The sequence below is a fragment of the Myotis lucifugus genome, unplaced genomic scaffold, assembly GCF_000147115.1.
Source record: "Myotis lucifugus unplaced genomic scaffold, Myoluc2.0 scaffold_207, whole genome shotgun sequence".
Classification (NCBI taxonomy): Eukaryota; Metazoa; Chordata; class Mammalia; order Chiroptera; family Vespertilionidae; genus Myotis; species Myotis lucifugus.
Window position 1 is genome coordinate 2,130,308 of NW_005871255.1, and position 22,051 is coordinate 2,152,358.

Here is a 22,051-nt window from a genome sequence, read left to right on the forward strand (position 1 = left end):
AACACCTCTCCACCTTCATAGGATCCATCCATGATGCTAACACTGTCATCTGGTACCAGGAAAGGTGACTTCTTGAAGATCTCTTTTACCTAGAGAAAAAGGAAAAAATTTGAATTCCCTAAGGCAATAAAATAGATTTCCATATTTTGGCTATGTCCTAAAAGGCTTAGAAAACTACTCTCTTCATTTTCCCTAAATAAAATCTTAGAACTCATTCATTTTCCCTAAAGAAACTAGAGAAGGCCCGGCCGGTGTGACTCAGTGGTTGAGCATGAACCTAAGAACCAGGAAGTCAGGGCATATGCCAGTTTGCAGGCTGGATCCCTAGTAGGGGGGCCTGCAGGAGGCAGCCCATCAGTGATTCTCTCATCATTGATGTTTCTATCCCTCTCTCTTTCTCCCTTTCTTTCTTTGAAATCAATAAAAATATATTTTAAAAAGAAAAAATAAGCTGGAGAAGGAACTAAGCAAGTTATTAGTGGTTTCTTGTAAAAAGAAAACACAGGGATTCCCTTGACTTTAAAATAAATCGCAACCAAATCATCTACATTTATAGGTGAACTGGACCTAGGAAAGGGCATACATTTGACCTTGCCAGCTCAAATCAGGATCCTGTAATTTTTTTAAAACACCTGATTAATTCTACCTGGATATGTACTGGAAGCTAGGAGGACCCCTTCCCACTCCATTTCTTAGATGAGCAGATAAACTTGGAGAGTAGAGAAGAGTTGGGCCTGGGGGGCTCCTGAGGCTACAATAAAATTTCTGCTGCTCTCCTATCAAATTCTATAGTTTTTGTCCTTAGTGGTAAAGGAGCTCATGTCCCTGGGCTGAAGTACTCTGCTGTCAGCCCCTGTCAAATCCTGGCACATGGCTAGGGCCTCAAAAGAGTCAAGATCCCAAATTTGAATTTACTTATTCTATTTTAGAAGATGAGAATGAAGAGCTTGCACAAATGCTCTTGACTCTCCATAAATCTAGGTCAATAATGTGGGTGTTATGTCTTATTTTTATATGATTATCATGTTGGGGAGGGAGAGGTCCCAAATAGAGATAGGAAAAATTCTAGTCTTGGTTGTTCTCGTTTCTGACAGGACAAAACACTTCTTGCAGTGACCTCTGAACACTGTTTCAACCAGGAAAGGTCAGTTAAGTGATCCATAAACAAGCAATTAGGAAGATAGATAAGCCAACAGGAATAAACATAGTTTCTGCTCTTGCCCTCTCCACTCCATGCCTCTGCTCACAATTAATTCTCAACATTGCAGCCAAGAGTGGTGCTTTAAAAACAGACATCAGATTATGTCTCTCCTTAGCTCAAACCCTCCTGTGGCTTCCTTCTTAGAGAAAAAGCCGAAGTCCTTACATAGGCCCCTGATGCCCTACGTGATAAACCCCTCCCACCTCTCTGAACTTATTTCTACTTCCCTTCCATCACTCCCTCTCCTCCAGCCACCCTACCCTGGATGCTGTTCCTTGAACATGCCAAGCACATTCCTGATTTAGGTCTTTACACCTGTTTCTCTAGTATGGAATATTCTACATTCACAAACGTTTTACATAGCTTGTTTCTTCATTCCCTTCAGATCTCTGATCAAATGCATCTTACCCATGAGGTCTTCCCTGACCACCCTATTTAAAATAGCATCTCTCTCACACTACCACCAGCATTTCAATCTGCCTTACCCTGCTTTATTTTTTCTCCATAGCTTCTAAAGTACCTGACATACTTTGTATTGACTTATTCATTTTGTCTTGGAAACTAGGATGTTAGTTCCATTAAGACAGGGACAGTGTTATTTTTGTTCCCTGCTCTATGTCCCACTTCACCAGTGTCCAGTACATAGTAAAGCACTTATATGATGAATAAATGAGTGAATGAATGGATGAATGAATGAAGAATTGGGATTCAGATTTTCATAAGGACATTCCAGGCAGTTTGTCCTTGGGCAAGGGACTTAAGCCCTCTGTACTGACAGTCAAAGGAGAATCTATAATAATAAAAGGTAATATGCAAATCGACTGAACGGCAGAACAGCTGGGGCTACAAGGCCCAAGCCCCTTGTACAAATTTCGTGCATCAGCCTCTAGTGGATTTATAAGACTGAATTAACACCCCTAAATACAGAATCATTTTTTTGCTGTGATTTTTTTTGTTATAATGGGATTCTGCATATATTCTTCACAATATTAAATCTTATTAATCTTATTAATTTACACATTTTTGTATAATAAAATGTACAATAATGTTTAAAATAGAGGTTTTTTAAAACTCTCTGTACTTAGTTTTGATCTGAATGAGCGATAAAATAGTTATCTTTAAAAATCTTTCATACTTTACAATTCCATGATTCTTCTCAAAACCTTTATACTGAGAGAAAAAAGTAAGACACACACAAAAAAGAAATATAAAACTGTATGACTCCATTTACAGGAAATGTAAGAACATGCAAAACGAATCTATAATGACATAAAGCAGATCAGTGGTTGCCTGGTTTCACTGGAGGGGGAAATTGACTACAAAAGGGCACAAGGAACATATGTATTTGTCAACACTCATTTAACTGTATACTTAAAATTGATACATTTAATTGTATGTAAGTTATTTCTCATTAAAGTTAATTAAAAACAATTCTGCTGTAATAAGTTTAGAAAATTAAGAGCATCATAATCCTGGCCAGTGTGGCTCATTAGGTTGGGTGGTCTCCAGTGCACCAAAAGGTTGCCAGTTTGATTCCTGGTCAGAGCACATGACCAGGCTGTGGGCTCGATCCCCGGTAGGGAGCGTACAGGAGGCAGCCAATCTATGTTTTGCTCTCACATCAATGTTTCTCTCTCTCTCTCTTCCTCTCCCTTCCTCTCTCTCTAAAAATTGCTAAAAATATTTTTTTAAAAAAGAACATCATGGATAGAAAGTGCTTTAAATTTTTTAGGAAAAACTCTATAAATTCAAGAGTAATATTTTGAAATGTAAATAATTAGCTACAAAAGAGCCCAAAGACACCACAGTGCTTTAGCAATGGTGCAATACTAAAGGTTAATACACCAGAGGGCTTTAAACCCATAAAGAAAATATTTATATAGGGAAAAAGAATTACCCAAGATGTAGATGATTTCAAATATTACCTCAAAGAGCAGAGCCTGGGCTTTCTGTTCTGGCAGTAAGCGCAGTCCCGCTGTTGCCTTCAAAACCACTGGGGTCCTTTTCCAATGACTTCGGGGGATTGAGTCTTTGGCCACCTCCAAGAGCTCTTGAACAGTCTCAGCACCCTTCAAAAAGAGAAGAGCCGCTCATGCAGTAAAGAGTCCATATGGTGGCACTTGTATATTCCCTCATGTTTCTGTAGGAGCAGAAACCTAGACAAATGGGCTTCTTTGAAGGAGAATCCATTTCATTTTGGTTAAGTAGTAATAAAAATGATTCTTTTATAGTGTGGTCATTTTAATTGATTGCTATTTTGTGTCTCATATAAATTAGCTTCAGGCCAAAAAGTTGAATATAGTGAAGGAAACACATAATGAGGAGTTAGAAGGCTTGCTTGCTAACCCTGTGCCTACCATAGGGGCTTCCTGGACTTGGCTTCCTCTGCTGAGATGGGATAGATTCCTCACACCACCACAAACTGCTGTGTACATTAATGAGGCAGACTGTGTGTAGTTTCCACACAAAGGCCAGCTGTAGCTGTTATTATGCTACACTCTATATTATTTCCATTAGGACAGAATATGTCAGGTTCATTTTTACATCACTGACATCTACATGCATGGTACACAGTAATGCTCAATTTATGATTAATTCAAAAGCATTATTTTAAATCCTGTTTCCCTGAGTAAACACCTATCCTGATACATACTGCCTCTTATAATCATTATAATTAATAGCAACCATAACACAATCTTCTTCTCTAAATGTCAAATCAGTCTTTTATAATGTAGTTGCTTTCAAGAGCTCCTAGTTTTCTAGCATTTTTGCCATTTCAAAACAGTGAGCTGAGAAAATAAGCATCTTCTCAGTTCTTCAAGTTCAAACTATTTTTAGCATTAGGTTTTCCTTTGGTTAGTGATTATGCTTGAGACACTGAATAATATCTTTACAGCTGCTACCAAAGTTCAACATTCTATTTTATTCTGAATTATTGTATTTTAATGTGGCCTCTGACACACTGGGTGTTGCACATGTTGTGGGTGCCCCAATGTGAAACACACAACAAAACCATTCATCCTCTGCCACCAAAGATTTTTTCATCATATATTCTTGCCTAATTTCAGAGTATAGGCATGGTCTGTCCTATAGCATGGTGTTCTGAAAGGGGTTCAATGGGTCTACATTCCCTAAATTGTCTGTCATGTTTATATCTCATACCCTATAGAACTTCATGTCCATCTTCTGCATCTACATTAATCAATGCAGCTGATGGCTTCAAATAAAAATCTCAAACAGTAAATACAAAGGAAGCAATCTCTTAAGGAGATTCTAGCCTCCTTCCACCAAAGCCCTAGTGAGTTCAGGATATAAAATTTCTGTTATCCAGGAGATTAGCAGAGGACAGAAAACCAATCTCACACATAACCTCAGTATCAGTAGTGAACAAACAGCACGAGTTATTTAACAGCAGCTGTGTGGTGAAATTATCAAGATATTGAGAATCTAAACATCTTATGATAATTGTAAAAAAACAAAAACAACTCACCTGCTTAGGTTGATCTACAAAAGCAGAAAGTCCTGGCTTCACAGAATCAAAAATTTCCCCTTCCAGAACTGGAAGCTGTCCTATTTTGTCCAGGGATTAAAACAGAAGAGAGATGGCTGATTACCAAAAGTGAGGCTGCTTCTGATACTGGGCTGTGTGTCATACGACCTACTACATTAACCTGCTACTCCCTGAGCTATTCCAGGTAATCCCCCCTGTGAGGAATGGCTTGCAGGAGTATTGAGGAGGAGGACAGAGATGATAGGCAATCCCTGAGAGTCCCCTTGTCATTTCTCTGTTGGACACCTAGTTCCTACTCCTTTCCCTAGGCTTTATATGTAACCTGAAGACAGAAACCCTGGAAATTCAGAAAAAATTATACTTCGGGGTCCCTTCTCCCCTTCTCCAAGGATGGTAGTGATCCTTCTCTCGAGACTACCTCAATATTCTGCACCCGGAAGTATCAACCACCTTTCAAGAAAAGGAAAGACGAATTTCAGCTATACTTCTTGGACACATGGGTTTCAAACTACAGGCAACCCAGATCCCTCTTAATCTAACATTGAATTAAACATTATGTACTCAATTATAGTCCAAAATGTTCTCTGAAGAAAGACATTCAGTAGCCATAAGATTCTGTAATGCACATTACACACTCTCAGTACATTTGTTTCTACTAGAGTATGGATTTATCGACTCTGGTGAGGGTACCAGTTGCACTTACCTGCTATTTTCTGCACAAAGGTGTAAACATGAATTCGTGTTCCAGTGCTCCCTGCATCAAACATAATTCCATACAAAGTGCTGGTACTGACATTGATGGGGCACATGGAAGACAGGAAGACACCCTCAAACCAAGTCTGCTGGTCTCTGTGGAAGATAGTGCTGCAAACACAGGATGTCACTAACATGAAGAAGGCTGCTCCCCAGGAAGTGGCCATTCTCTCCCCAAGATGTGGTGAGTCTAGACCTTTGTTGTAGAAGCAGTGCCGCTCAAACACCTGCAGTGGCTTATAGGATAAAGACACACAAGGTTAGATCAAGTGGCCTTTTTGTTTACACCTGTAAAAGAAGAAACACCCATCATAGAAGTACCACCCCTTTCCTAAGGTGCTCCTTCTTCTCTATTTCTAATAACCAGAACAACCAGATTGACCAGGGTGACACAGACTCTTAGGACCTTTTCTGAAGGCTATCTGGTTGCAAAAGGAAATTTGGGTTTTAAAATATATTTAACCAAGCTCTGCTTTTAATTGTAGGGTGGGTCTCACATATTCAAAAGCTCTGACACCTTGCTCCTATTGTAGTCAAATTTTATTCTCTCCACTTTGACAACTTTGTCTTTAGATCATATACTAACCCTCTCTCCCTGCTACCTCTCTTTCTTCTTTTTGATATAAGAAGCTTCAATTTCTGAAATAAAGTTATAAAGTTCCAAAGGAGTTATAAAGTCCCAGCACCAGGGTGTTCCTAACCTTCAAAAATCAGGTCATTGGACTGACACTGTGACCAATAATGTTGACATTGGCTTGCACATGCAACCACATTTCAAGGAAATAATCAACTTAATTTAAAACACTTAAATAGGCTGTAACCGGTTTAGCTCAGTGGATAGAGCGTCGGCCTGCGGACTGAAAGGTCCCAGGTTTGATTCCGGTCAAGGGCATGTACGTTGGTTGCGGGCACATCCCCAGTAGGAGGTGTGCAGGAGGCAGCTGATTGATGTTTCTAACTCTCTATCTCTCTCCCTTCCTCTCTGTAAAAATCAATAAAAATATATTTTAAAAAAGTAACAATAAATAAAACACTTAAATAGGTCATTATGTTTTTTTTCTTTTATTTTCTTCATTATGGTTTTTAAAACACCCTTCACAGGTTTCAGGCCATGTTATCCCCATAAGAACTTAGGGCAGATGAACAAATTAACACAGAGACATTCAATAACTTGTTGAAAGTAATAAAGCAAGTCAATGGTGAGATTTTTTTTCTTTATTGATTTCAGGGAGGAAGGATGAGATAGAAACATCAATAATGAGAGGGAATGATTGATCAGCTGCCTCCTGAATGTCCCCTACTGGGAATCAAGCCCCACAACCCAGGCATGTGCCCTTGACTGGAATTGAACCTGGGACCCTTCAGTCCACAGGCCAACGCTCTATCCACTGAGCCAAACTGGTTAGGGCAATGGTAAGATTTTTCAGAAAACAGTCTTTACTCTTGCCAACCTTTCTTTTTCCCTGATTCCAAAGTGCCTCCCTTATGGCAAGTTACTGCCTATACTTCTTAATGTGTCCTTAGCAAAGGCATAAAACTCAGTACTAGTGCTCAGCATTCTTTGTTTTGAATTTGTGTTACGATAGGTTGAATACAATTGATGATGAAAACCTAGAGTAAGGTGACACAGAAAAATGTCTCCTGAATAGGCTATATTTTCCCCTGGTATTAACGAAGAATGCTGTATCTATCCTCTAACAGTTTTTAATCCCCACCTGAGAATATTTTCTTTCATTGATTTTTTTTTTTTTTAGAGAGAGAGAGTGGAAGGGAAGGAAGGAGTGGTTGGAGATAGTGAGAGAAAAACATCAATTGGCTGTCTCACGCACTTGCTCCGGCCAGGGCTGGGGATCGAACCTGCAACCCAGGTACAGGCCCTTGACCAGAATCAAACCTGAGAACCTTCCATGCATGGCTAACACTCTACCAAGAATGTCAAACTCAAGGCCGATGGGCCGCACACCTCGTTGCACTGAGCACACTGGACAGGGCTATTCTCTAACACTTAAGGCTTCCTTAATTGCCCCTTATGTACTTTGCTCCAAACATTTTTTAAATCATTTTTTTACTTCTCATTTACAGTGGACATACAAAATTATATATTAAATTAGTTTCAGCCCTAATCAGTTTGGCTCAGTGGATAGAGCGTCAGCCTGCAGACTGAAAGGTCCCAGGTTCGATTCCGGTCAAGGACATGTACCTTGGTTACAGGCACATCCCCAGTAGGAGGTGTGCAGGAGGCAGCTGATTGATGTTTCTCTCCCATCGATATTTCTAACTCTCTATCCCTCTCCCTAGCTCTCTGTAAAAAAAATCAATAAAATATATTTTTAAAAAAATTAGTTTCAGGTGTATATCCCAGTGACTAGACCTTATATAACTTACAAAGTGATCATCCTGATAAATCTCATACCCAAATGACACCATACATAGTTAATAGGATATTACTGACTATATTTCCTATGCTATAATTTACATCCCATTACTATTCTGCAACAATTTGTACTTCTTAATCCCCTCACCTTTTCCCCCCTATCCTCCCAGCCATCCCCCAATCTGCAACCATCACAATGTTTTCTGTATCTATGAGTCTATTTCTGTTCTGCTTGTTTATCTTGTTTTTTAGATTTAATTGTTGATAGATATGAGATTTGATTGTTTATTTTTTATCTTTCTTCTTCTTCTTAAAGAAGACACTTTAATATTTCATGTAATAATGTTTGATGGTGATTAACTACTTTAGCTTTTTCTTGTCTAGGAAGCCCTTTTTCTCTCCTTCCATTATAAATGATAGCTTTTCTGGGTAATTTTGGTTGTAGGTCATTGCTTCTCATCACTTTGAATATTTCTTGCCATTCTATTCTAGCCTGCAAAATTCTGTTGCGAAATCAGCTGACAGTCTTATGGAAGCTCCCTTCTAGGTAACTAACTGCTTTTATCTTGCTGCTTTTAAGATTCTCTGTCTTTAACCTTTTGCATTTTAATTATTATGCATCTTGGTGTGGGCCTCTTTGGATTCATCTTGTTTGTCTATTTCCTTCACCAGGTTTTGGAAGTTTTTCTGTCATTTTTTTCAAATAGGATTTCAATTTCTGCTTGTTTGTTTTTCTCTTCACCCGAGGATATTTTTTCCATCCATTGATTTTTAGAGAGAGAGTGGAAGGGAGAGGGAGAGACAGAGAGAAACATCAATGTGAGACATATTGATTGGTTGACCAGAGCCGGGAGCCTTCAACTGAGGCACGTGCCCTTGACCAGAATCCGGAATCGAACCCGGGACTCTTCAGTCCACAGGCCAATGCTCTATCCACTGAGCAAAACTGGCTACGGCTCAATTTCTTTTTAAAAAATATATTTTTATTGATTTCAGAGAGAACTGGAGAGGGAGAGATAGAAACATCAATGATGAAAGAGAATCATTGATCAGCTGCCTCCTGCATGCCGAACACTGGGGATCAAGTCCACAAACTGGGCATGTGCCCTGACTGGGAATTGAACAGTGACCTCCTGGTTCATAGGGCAACACTCACCCACAGAGCCACACTAGCTGGACCATTTTCAATTTTTTGTTCTCTCTCTTCTATTTCCAGCACTCCCATTATACAAAGTTGTCCCAGAGACTCCTTATACTATCTTCATTTTTTTGTTTTTTGGTTGGGGGTAATTCTCTTTTGTTTTTACTGTTCTGATTGGGTGTTTTCTGCTTTCCTTACATTCCCAATCTCTGATTTGATTCTCTGTTTCATGTACTCCACTGTTGACTCCCTATAATGTATTCATTTCAGTTAGTATAGTCTTCATTTCTGACTGGTTCTTTTTTATGTTTTCTATCTCCATTTTTATTTTTCCTCCCTCTTTGTTGAAGTTTCCACTAAGTTCATTGAGCATACTTATAACCAGTGTTTTGAACTCTGCATCTAGTAGATTGTTGCCATTTTGTTTAGTTCTTTTTCTGGAGTTTTGTTCTGTTCTTTCCTTTGGAACATGTTTCTTTGTTTCCTCATTTTGGCTGCCTCCCTGTGTGTTTCTATTAGGTAGAGCTGCAACATCCCCCGGACGTGGGAGAGTGGCCTTATGTACTAGGTGTTCTATAGCGTCCAGTGGCACAGCCTCCCTATTCACCTGAGCTGGGCACCCTAGGTGCACTGTTGCAGGAAGCCACCACTTTCCCAATACTGTCATAAGAGTGCACCAAGGAACGCGGAAGGCCGATGGACCTTGGACGTTAGCAAGGCTGTGTTGAGATAGTGGTGGCTCGAAGCAAATTCCTGATTTAACAGCCTCAAAGTAAATGTTTGCTGAACCTTACTGATCTTGACTGATGTTTATTGACCTTAGAGACGGTTTGTCTGCTACCTGTTTGCTGTGCTTTACTGAGGTGTGTATCTAAAATTGTATAAAAAGTGGATAAGGCCAGGTTTCAATGTGCCTCTCCAAGAACAGGTCTCCACTTGGCCCCCCATGCCTTTTAAATTCATATTTCTTGTCTAGTGTTTTCATTTGTGCGTCAGCCCCTTCTTCAGATCCTGAACCCCCGCCGCAAAAGGTTGCAGCACACTGTACTCTCCTACCCCAGCCCCAGGTGGGCTGTGTACACCCTCCTGTGTAGTTGAGCCTTGATTGCTGTATGTACAACAATGGGAGGGATTTATCCCCCAGGCCAATCAGCTGCAAGGACTGGCTGTGACCACCAATGACCGTGGAAAATCAGCTATGCAGGGCCCACCCCACAGAGCAAGAATTACTCGGCAGGGCTTGGTGCCTGCTGAGTCCACCTCTGAAGTGTGCCACATGTGGAGGTGGTTGGGTGGTGCTTCAATGTGGTCTGAGGCTGTCCACTGGGTGCACTGACTTTGGGCCTCCCAGGAAGTTCAGGCTAAGGTCAGCTGCTGCCTGTGTTCTGCCTGGGGCCACACAGCATGAGCTACAAAGTGACCTGCAGATGGCTGCTACTTGTGCTGGGCTTGGAGGTGCCCTGATGAGACCAAGCTGCAAACCAAGGCTGCTGCTACTAGTGCTGGACCTGGGGCCACTTTAGTGAGAGGTATGGGGCACACTGAGGCCAGATGCTGCTTGAGAGATTTTAGGAAAATCTGAAGCACAAGCCAAAACAGACCATTCATGTGGAAAAGCCACTGGAAACAGTTTGGGAGGGGTCTCAAGGAATCACCAGGGTGGGGCAAACAGTGTGAGCCAGGTTGATGAAAACTCAGATATGGCTCCCTCCTACTGCCTCTGGGGAGGGGGGCTCAAAAAAAAGAACAATGGCCTCTGCCGGCACTTTCATCTGGAAGAAAGCTGTCCCCTAAACTCTCGCCCTAATGTCAGATAATTTAGTTCCCTGTACGTCCCTGGTTCCTTTCAAGCTGCTGCCCCAGCACTGGAGCTCAGAGGGAGTGAGACGGAGTTAGTCCAAGTGTGGACCCTTTATGAGGCAGTACTCCATCTCACTCAGCTATAATCCTTGCTGGTTTTTACAGTCAGAAGTTATGGGGATCTCTCTTCCAGGTACTAGAACCCTGGGCTGGGGGAGCTGGGTGTGGGGCTGGGACCCCTCGCTTCTCAGGGGGGACCTCTGCAGCCAAAATACTCCTCCCAATTTTTATCCATTACACATGGATGTGGGACCAGCCTGTTCTGTCTCACCCCTACTACCAGTCTTACTGTGGCTTCTGCTTTAAATCCCTAGTTGTAGGATTTCCATTCAGCTAGATTTCAGTTGCTTCTGAATGATGGTTGTTCTGTAGTTTAGTTGTCATTCTGATGTGCCAAAACAGTTTTTTGGGGGGTTTTCTTATCCACCTTCATCTCTGAAATTCACCTGGTATAAGCCATAGTTACTGGTTAAACAAGATCTAATTCCAAAGTCCCCATTTCCCAGTCCCCTTATCTCTAAGAGAATACTTGGTATATTTGGAATACTGAGTGAGGATTTTCAATCACTCTTAAGTTTGTTGATCTCCTATATCAAAATGTACCACTCCCCACAGGGGACACATAAAATAAAAGCAAATTAAAATTAATTGCATTTGGAATTTTAAACTATTTAAAACAGAGTTGTTCTGAGATACTACAAAGGCAGAGTTAGAATTATCAGTCTGAACACTCTTCAAGGCTGAACTTCTATCCTAAAGTTAAGAATGAGAGTTATTGGTTAGGAAAGGAGAATTTTTAGAATCTTACACAAAGGAAACTTCATTCCAGGAAATCAACCACTGAAACCAGGGCAGATGCCTGGCCAGACTCGTGCTCACATCTTAAATTACTCCCTTTGGCTGATTCTTCTTTTACAGAAAATAAGCTGGTCATGTAGATCAATCTAAATAACTGAAAACAGAAACCACCTTTAGGATTCTCTGAGCATTAACAGATCCTGGCCTTGTCCAGAGCTCAAACCATATTCAATACCCGATCCCTTTTCTCCCCAGGAAGTGTATTTAGGGACTTTCCAGTCACCAGTCTTCCCCCATCTCCATGACTGATGTACAGCAGCTTCTTCAGGGCTCATTCATATTTTCTCTATTATTGTTGTTTCTGAAAAACCTCTCCATCTTCTATTTCCATTAAGCAAGAATTTGTTTTTCAAAAGAGATTTCAAAGGGAAAAAATGCATACTAGATATCCTTTTTCATGGAGTGAAAACTGCAGAGTCATCCCAGGTGTTCAGTGTACTAGTAAAACTAAACATGTTAAAGACAGCAAAGGATGAACACATAAAATGCCTCTTTTGCTCTCACCCCCACCTTCTAACACCACTTCTAATCTCATTTTTTAAGATTAGCTACTTTAAGAATGGTAATAGAAAGGTTTACAATTTAGAATACATAGACTAGTGTCCTATTTACATGACACCAGCCTGCACAGCTTGCTCATTCGCTTTAGTTTTTGCTCAATTGCCATTAGATTCTCAGTGAGACCTTCCTTGTCCACTCTATAAAATGCAACCCACCCAGTCACATACACATCTACCTTCCTTCCCTGTTATATTTCTCCACAGCACTTCTCATCTTCTAATGCACTATATAATTTACTATGTTGGGTGTGTTGTTGTTTTTTTCATACTTTCTGTTCCCCAACTACCTCTTCCCCTTCCCAATGTGAGTTATACACGGACAGGAATATCTGTTTTGTTCACTGATGTGTTCTTGGTGCTGGAACAGAGCGATCACAAAGTAGGTGTTGAATAAATACTCTGAAGGGAAGAACAGTGTTCAATAGCTCAGAGACTGGATCTCACCCACTTAAGAAGAACAGAATAGCTGACTTCTTTCCAAAAGGAGATTACCTACCCTTTGGAAGACCAAGATTCCAAACTTCCAAGGAAGGATGGTTTCTCCAAATGTGTCAATTATATTAAAAGTCTTATATGCTACTGAAAATAATGTACATAGTCAGGTTTATTTTGTTTAAACTGGTGAGTACATATCAGTTTATTTAAATCCACTACTTTCAGAATTGGTCTTCTCAGTATCTCTTGCTCTCTATCTCCTATTCACTCCCAACAAAGCCCCATCTTCAATTCTTTCCGTTGAGACTTTGGTGCCAGCCAGTGTTTGTCACTATGCTCATCTCCTTCTAAAGTCTTTTCAGTGTATCTTTGTCTCTATAGTAAACACTATTCTTCCCTTGTCTGCCTCTCCAGAGCTTCACTTCTGGGTTCCCTCCCTCCTTGTCACTCAGAGCCTGAGAGACCACAATCCCACAGGACCCACGTCCCATCTGGGTGCTCACCTGCTCGCGTGCCTGCCTGTTCCCTGTGAATTCTTGCTTTCACCGTTGGTTGCCTTTTGCTCTTTGCTCCTATTTCAGCCCTTCTGAGTCAAGCTACCTTCATGAAGAACATTCACCTTTGTGCTAGTTTGCAAGTAACTGTGTGGCATTTTGCTAACTCACTCCCTTCTTTATCCTTCACTCCTCCCTTATCCACCTTTTTTCAGGGTACACAATAGTCTGGTTCATCTACTTTATGATAGTTAAGTGCCAACTAGATTATTGCTTATAGGACAGAAGTTGCTCAGGAACTGAATTCTGTATTCTCTTTACAGAGGAAATTAATTGCCCACTAATAAATGTTTTACAACGTTATTTATTAATATAATAATGTTATTTTTACAATTACAAATACGTAACTATGTAATGTTATTAATTCCTTACTAATTCATGTTTTTACAACACAGTCCAATAATAGAGAAATTAATAGTACTCCTGATAGCTTCCATCTCTGAAATGAGTTTAGAAAGCTGGGCACTGAATTGTCTAATTAATAAGTGTTTACTGAGTATCAAATATATAACAGACACTGTGCTAACTTCTAGATACAAAAGAGGAATCAGATATAGGCCCATTTATTGGGGAGACTTCAGCTTGCTAGAAGAAACAGACAAGTAAACTAATACTATAATGTATTGTGGTAAGTTCTCTGAAAGAAAGAGGCACAGTGTGTGACAGAAACAGACATAAGAGGCAAGTAACTCATCCTAGAAGGGGAAGGATGGAGGTGGGAAGGGAGTGATAGGTTTCTTAAGGGATGAGAGGCTTGAGTCCTAAAGCAGAGGTAGAAATTAAGTGGTGAAGTGATACAAAAAGAATTCTGAGAGCTTCAAGTATTAAAAGAGTTCAACTGAATGACTAGAATATAAAGGTGCACCAGAATAGAGGGCAGGTGTGAGAAAGGATGGTTCTGAGACACTGAAATGTTTCAAAATGAGTGGACTTGTTTTTCTTACATGTACAATACCATGGTAACACCTGACTGTTAAGTATGTCTATTTCCTCCCTAAGCAAGTATCAATATTGATCGACTTAAATAAAATGACACAGTATTCCCCAACAGTGGAAAATAATAAAATGGGAAAGATGACTAGAAAGGTCCACCCGAAAGTCTGAAACAGTGAAATGTAAAAGTACCCACTGCCAATTTTTCTGAGCTCCACAGTAAAGTTGGCTTTAATAAAGTTAAAAATTAAACACAAATCAAGTTTAAAATGTAACTGGGATAAAATTTCTAAACTATGGGAATGGATTAGTCAAACCAACCAAAGCGTAAGTTAGCCAAGCAGAGCCAAGCCAATGTCGTTCTAATAAGGCAAATCTGTGACAGATTTCAGCACAGTGAGCACTGCCTCACTTGGGGATATGACTTGGCACCTCCATACCAAATACCAACGGCCAGAGTCCTGGAACACCTTGCTATCTATCTGAAGGGTGCCTAAGGTGAAGGTACATGATATTGTTTGTATTTCTCAAGCCAAGTAGTGAGCCTGGAACATGTCAGACGTCAGTCAATGTGTCCTGAATGGACTTGTACAACTGGCCTAATGGTATCTGCAGGAGCATTGGGCAGAGAGTACCCCCTTTCTCAGGATCTTATTATGGCAAGTATCATACCCTCAAATCCCCATTACTCTCCACCTCAGCCCATGGATAGGAGTACTATTCCAGGAAGCCTATTTACTCAGATATTAATTCATTCGTTTAGCCACTCCAGAACTTATCAGTTGCCTAATGCTATTCACAAGTAGAGCAGACAAGATGAACCATCTTAGACCTGTCCTTTAAGAGACTAAACAGGAAAAAAATACCTCTATAAAGTTAAAATGTGATTAAGTAGCAGTTACCATGTTCTGAGATTTCAAAGCAAGGAGATACTACTTCCAGCTGGGATGATCAGAGGCTTTGTGAAAGAGGTGGTATCTGAGAAGGGGAATTAGGACAGGAGAGGAGTGCTTCTGGGGGGAGGAGGGGAGACAATATAAATCAAGACATGGATGGGGAAAAAAAAGGATAGGGGATGGGAGTCCCTGGGGAATAATAAACAGATCAGTTTGACTAACTGTAGAAAATAAAGTTGGAAAGGCAAATTGAGGTCAGATAGTAGAGCACCAAATACTCAGTTAAGAGGGGAGGAGGAGAAAGAAAGAGAGACAGAGAGGTCTGTTGCTCCACTCATTTATGCATTGGCTGGTTGATTCTTGTATGTGCCCTGACCAGGGATCAACCCCACAACTTTAGAATATCAGGACGATGCTCTAAACAACTGAGCTATCTGGCTAGGGCTCAGCTAAGGAGTTTAAACTTTACTCTGCAGGTGATGAGAAACCACTGGAGATTTTGAGCAAGGGAGTGTCACAAATATGACTCTAACAGTTACATGTAAGAAGGATTGGAGTGGAGAGCCTTGGAAAGCTCCATTTGTCTAATTCAACAAATGTCTGCTGATGCCTACTAAGTACTAGGTGCCAGAAAATTAAAAGTGAACACACAGACCTTTTTTACTCAAGATACTCAAAAGTATGGCAGAGGTGACAGATACACACACACACACACACACACACACACACACACACACACACACACCTTTTTAAGTTAATCAGAAAAATGCTAAAAGGAGCCTAAAGCACAGGATTTATTCTACCCAGCTGATTAGGAAAGGCATCATAAGATGACATTTGAACTGGTCATGAAAAATGAAGAGCAGGCCCGCCGGGCATGGCTCAGTGGTTGAGCATTGATCTATGAATCAGGAGGTCATGGTTTGATTTCCAGTCAGGGCATATGCCCAGGTTGCAGACTCAGTTCCTAGTAGGGGGAGTGCAGGAGGCAGACGATCAATGACTCTCATCATTGATGTTTCTCTCTCTTTCTCCCTCTCCCTTCCTCTCTGAAATCAATAGATAATATTAAAAAAAAAAGGAAAAAGAAAAATGAATAGCAGTAACTACATAAATAATAGAGACGTGGACAAAAACCAGAGGGACTTATAAAAAGGTGAAAACAGATAGTAGGGAAATTATGGATAATTTGATTTCATTTTTTAAATTTTCTCAAGAATTTCTGTCATGTGAATTTGGGACACAAAAAAATGAAGTAGACTATAATGGAGGAGGGTATGGAAAAGGAGGTTTAGCATTTAATGCAGACGAAAGACTGTGGCCAAAGGAACACAATCTGAGATAATAGCAGCTAATATGTATTGTGACGTTAATACTTGCCAAGCACTATGTTAAGTATTTTACATGGATTACCTCATTTAATCTCACAATATTACCGTGAGGCAGATTCTATTATTAACATCCCCAGTCAATAAATGAGAAAAGTGAGGCTTAAGAAATTAATTTAAGACTACACAGTGGTGCCCTAACCGGTTTGGCTCAGTGGATAGAGCGTTGACCTGCGGACTCAAGGGTCCCAGGTTCGATTCCAGTCAAGGGCATGTACCTTGGTTGTGGGCACATCCCCAGTGGGGGGTGTTCAGGAGGCAGCTGATCAATGTTTCTCTCTCATCAATGTTTCTTTTTTTTTTCTCAACGATGTTTCTAACTCTCTATTCCTTTTCCTTCCCCTCTGTAAAAAATAAAAATAAAAAAATCAATAAAATATATATTTAAAATTATATTAAAGAAAAAAAAGACTATACAGTGGTAAGTGAAAAGAGCCATAAATCAAACCCAGATTGTTTAACTCCAGAGCCCATAGTTTTAACCACTAGGTCACCCAGGAAGGGTCATGCAGCATGATTCTAGTGAAAGATGGATATGGCGGTGAGGAGAATATAGAGCAGAGATGAACCTGTAACGATTGACTGACATCTGAATGTGGAAGTTTTACAATAGTTTGATCTCTTTCCTTTACACGACCAAGAACTTCTGTTGTTTCCTGCTGGTTCTACCTTCATTACATTTCCAGAACCTGAATTACTGACCACTTCCATTGCTACTACCTTGGCCCAAGCCACCATCTCTCATGTAGTTTACCCTAATATTGTCCTAACAGATCTCTGCTTTTACCCTCACTCTTTTAGAGTCTATTTTTAACAAGCAACTGAAATCATCCTTTTAAAATGTTAGAACATGTTTCTTTCCTCTCCAAAACTGAGCAATTGCTTCCCATTTCCCTCCAAGAAGGAAGGTCCCAACAATAGCCTTCATGGATGTACCTGCTCCACCTTCCTCACCATTACCTCTCTGAACTCATCTACTAAGTTTTCACCTTACTCTCCCCACACTGACCTCTGTGCTTATATGTCACACATGCTCCTGCATCAAGGCCTTTGTCTGGAACAATCTTGTCCATACATCCACTTGATATATGATATATTCCTATAGCTCCTTGAAATCACTGTGCAAATGCATGCCACTTATTGAGGCCTATCTTTAATACTGTAACTCCCCCCTCCCCATTTCATGTGTCATCTCCTCCACCTGTTTTCTCAATCCCCTCTACTCTGATTTACTTTTTCGACTTTACATACCACATACCACATTCCAGATAGCTTATTTATTGTTTACTGTTTGTGTGCCTCTGACAAGAATATATGCTTATTGAGAGGAGGAATCTTTTTTGTTTACTGATATAGCCCAAACACCTAGAAGAGAGTCCAAAGGTGCTCAATAAAAACTGACAACAGACCCTAGCTGGTTTGGCTCAGTGGATAGAGCATCAGCCTGCGGACTGAAGGGTCCTGGGTTCGATTCCAGTCAAGGGCACATGCCTGGGTTTCGGGCTTGATCCCCAGTAGGGGGAGTGCAGGAGGCAGCCAATCAATGATTCTCATCATTGGTGTTTCTCTCTCCCTCTCCCTTCCTCTCTGAAATTAATAAAAGTATATATTTTTAAAAATAAAAATAAATAAAAAAGGGAGAAACAATGCTTTCATAGATTTCTAAGAGAATGTAATTGATTAATACAGCAATTTTCAACCTTTTTCATCTCATGACACACATAAATTACTAAAATTCTGTGGCACACCAAAAATACTTTTTGCCCATCTGATCAAAAAAAAGTTTAATTTTGATTCATTCACACTGGAAGGCTATTATGTTGGCTGCTGTCATTTTTTTATTTGACAATCTAAGGGAAAAGAGGTCAGTGCCCCTGACTAAATAGTTAGGTGTTTTATGTTTTAAAAATTCTTGCAGCACACCGGTTGAAAATTGCTGAATTAATGAATACCTAAATCCAGTCATATTGTTTTAAAAGAAACTATAATTTTATTTTTCTGAATCTATTAGTTGTATAGCTAAATTGAATTTCTTTTTTTTTAATATATTTTATTGATTTTTTTACAGAGAGGAAGGAAGAAGGATAGAGAGTTAGAAACATCGATGAGAGAGAAACATCGATCAGCTGCCTTCTGCACACCCCCCACCGGGGATGTGCCCGCAACCAAGGTACATGCCCTTGACTGGAATCGAATCTGGGACCCTTGAGTCCGCAGGCCGACGCTCTATCCACTGAGCCAAACCGGTTAGGGCTAAATTGAATTTCTTTAACTAAAGACTTTCAAATCATTAAACTTGTGATAAACTAACTTTCAAAAAAAATCTAAAGGACACTAAACATTGTTTACATTGTCCAAATCCTTTTCTATTTATTAAACCAGTGAATATTTGAAGATGTTGTACATTAGTTATCTATTGCTACACAAGAAATAACCCTAAAACTTAGTGCTTAAAACAATAAACATTTATTATCTCACAATTCCTGTAGTTCAGAAATTTGGGAGTGGCTTAATTGGACAATTCTGGTTTAGGGTCTCTGGTTTAGGACCTGATACTGTAGTCAAGATGTATAGGCTGGGGCTGCAATCATCTGAAGGCTTCACTAAGGCTGAGGACCCACCTCCAACATGGCTCCCTTAATGGTTGGCAAGCTGATGGCTGGATGTTGAATGGAAGCCTCAGCTGTTTCTCATGCAGACTCTCCATAGGGCCTTGAATATCTTCACAGCATGCTGGCTGGCTTCCTCCAGAGTGGGCAATTCAAGAGAGAGCAAGGCAGAAGGAGCAATGTTTTTTAAGACTTGGCCTTGTTTATACACTATCATTCCCCCCCCATATTCCATTGGCCATACAGATAAACCTGATGAAATATGTGAGGGGACTACAGAAGGGCATGAATTAAGGAGGTGAGGATCATTGGGGGCCATTTTAGAGGCTGCGCTACAGTAAGTTATATACAGTATTTGCGTGATATTTTGTGTGCAGCTTTTTTTGCAGTTTATATATATTTCTATTAACACAGCTTACATACTTATTTTAGGAAGTATATATTATTGCAAAGATATTAACTCTTACTAGTAAAAATTAAAAACAATATGGACTTTTAATGTCTCTGAAAATATCATGTCCCACCACTTGAAGCTTTTCATTTTTTCTGTTACAGTCCCAAAATCTTAATGAAATAATTAATATCAGAGAAACTGCAATTCACGCAATGTCCTCTTTGTTCTTATGAGAGAAAATAAATTTAAATACTTTAAATAAAAGTCAGATATATTTAGAAAAGAGTAGGAATAAATGAGTCATCAGATTTAAGATTATAGACACCAGTTAATAACTGAATAATAAACCTAACAGTGAAATTAAATACTAAATCAAGGAAGATATAGAGTGAAAATATTTATATTAACAGAATAGCAACTTCTTTCATGCTACAAAAAGAAAAAAACGTTTCCAATCATACAACAGTAGCATTAATACTTAAGTACTGAAGAGATATTTGGTAGAAAGAGACAAGACCAACAACTAGAACAGATTTGAAAACCACTGAAAATTTTATAACAAATATTTTTCAAATATCAACTAAATAAAAGGTTTATTAAAAATCAACTTTTAGCCTTAGCTGGGTAAATCAGTTGATTAGAATGTCATTCCAATATGCCAAGGCTGCAGGTTTGATCCCCAGACAGAGAGAGCACATACAAGAAGCAATCAATGGCCCTAGCCAGCTTGACTCAGTGGATAGGGCGTCGGCCTGCAGACTGAAGGGACCCAGGTTCGGTTCCGGCCAAGGGCACATGCCTGGGTTGCGGGCTCGATCCCCAGTGTGGGGCATGCAGGAGGCAGCCAATCAATGATTCTCTCTCATCACTGATGTTTCTCTCTCTCTCCTTCTCCCTTCCTCTCTGAAATCAATAAATAAATATTTTTTTAAAAAGCAACCAATGAATGCATAAATAAGTCGAATAACAAAATCAGTATCTCTCTCTAAAATTAATAAGCATTTTTTAAAAAATAAACTTTTATTAGATCATTGCCAAGGAGCTATGCTGGGACCTGGAAACTACAAGAGCAGCGACTGAACAGAAAGAACTTCCCAACATGAACTGTCTCATGCGGGTAAGGAGAGGAGGATTCTTACCCCAAGGGCTCAGCCCAAATCTAATTCACAGACCAGAAGGCTGGTTATATCTTTTAGGTCTCTCCACCCCTAAGATCAAATACTCTAACTCCCAATAAAGGAATTAGGATTGATGCATTGGTAGTTACCAATAAATATAAAATTCTTTCCTATAAACAGATCATTTATTTCTGTACTTCATCACATTTTAATCAAAACATCATTAGACAGCCCTGGCCAGTTTTGCTCAGTGGATAGAGCGTCGGCCTGTAGATGTAAGGGTCCTGGGTTTGATTCTGGTCAAGGGCACATGCCCAGGTTGAGGCTTGATCCTCAGTGGGGGAGGGGGAGGGGCAGTCGGTCAGAGATTCTCTCTCATCATTGGTGTTTGTATCTCTCCCTGCCTCTCTGAAATCAATAAAAATCCTATATAATAAAACCTTAATATGCAAATTGACAGAACATTGGAATGACCAGTCACTATGATGCACACTGACCACCAGGGGGCAGATGCTCAATGCAGGAGCTGCCCCCTGGTGGTCAGTGTGTTCCCACAGGGGTAGCGCTGCTTAGCCAGAAGCCAGGCTCATGGCTGGCGAGCCCAGCGGTGGTGGCGGAAGCCTCTCCCGCCTCCACTGCAGGCAGGCAGTAAGGAGCGAGGGGTCCCAAACTGCGAGAGCCCAGGACTGCGAGAGGAATGTCTGACTGCTGGCTTAGGCCCGATCTCTGGGGGGAGCAGGCCTAAGCCAGCAGGCAAACATCTCCCAAGGGGTCCTGGACTGCAAGAGGGCACAGGCCTGGCTGATTTTTGTGCACTGGGGCTTTAGTATATTTATATTAAAAAAATTATTACACAAGTGTCAAAAAGGCCCATTCTGTACAATGAAACCATTTGAGTGTTATACAAAATGAGATCAGGTAGTGCATGACTTCATTCTTCATTGTTTGGGGTTTGACTTAACTATAATATTCATTGCATGGGGAAAGCTGTTGCTATCAAGGCCTCTCATTTGTCACAAGTCACAAGCCTTTCATTAAAAGTGAAAAGTCCTTTAGATTAAGAAAACACTATCAACTGGGAGGAGGTTAATAGTGCCCCAATGAGGAAATATAATAAAAACCTAAGGTCATAAACTATCCCTACCTCCAAACTCATATCGATTGTGGGAGGCACTTATTGCAAAAGACTAATTGCAAGGATCAATGCTATTTGTCACAGTTTACACTGGAGTTTGAGGGAAGAGATGTGAAAACATATTTTCCCTTTCTTGTTATCAACTGAAAAATAGCTACTGCTTCAAACATGTTAAATTGAAAATGAAAAAATATGAGAGACTGAAATATTACAATGATATCTCATGCATAAAGCAAGGAATAGGAGTTCCATGTAAGTACATTTTCTCAAATGTGTTTTTAAGATGCTTCCCCTCAAAATACTGTAACATTTTTATTTTAACAGTGTTTGG

The 22,051-nt window shown here is 40.1% G+C and overlaps 1 protein-coding gene across 3 annotated transcripts in view; it reads right to left on the reverse strand.

Moving 5' to 3' along the window:
• ENTPD5 (ectonucleoside triphosphate diphosphohydrolase 5) overlaps positions 1-19,104 on the reverse strand; it is a 33,086-nt gene extending 13,982 nt beyond the window's left edge. Inside the window, exons 1-6 of one of the 3 annotated variants that reach the window (XM_023761335.1) lie at positions 11,720-11,784; positions 11,130-11,286; positions 5,416-5,701; positions 4,692-4,771; positions 3,127-3,270; positions 14-89 (exon numbers count right to left, since the gene is read on the reverse strand). In XM_023761335.1, the coding sequence (XP_023617103.1) occupies positions 14-89; positions 3,127-3,270; positions 4,692-4,771; positions 5,416-5,632 (517 nt within the window). In that variant the 5' untranslated portion in view covers positions 5,633-5,701; positions 11,130-11,286; positions 11,720-11,784. Of the gene's footprint in view, positions 1-13; positions 90-3,126; positions 3,271-4,691; positions 4,772-5,415; positions 5,702-11,129; positions 11,287-11,719; positions 11,788-19,085 lie in introns of those variants that run through there. The other 2 variants (XM_006097642.3, XM_023761334.1) reach the window with 2 other exon arrangements.
• Positions 19,105-22,051: the final 2,947 nt, after the last annotated feature.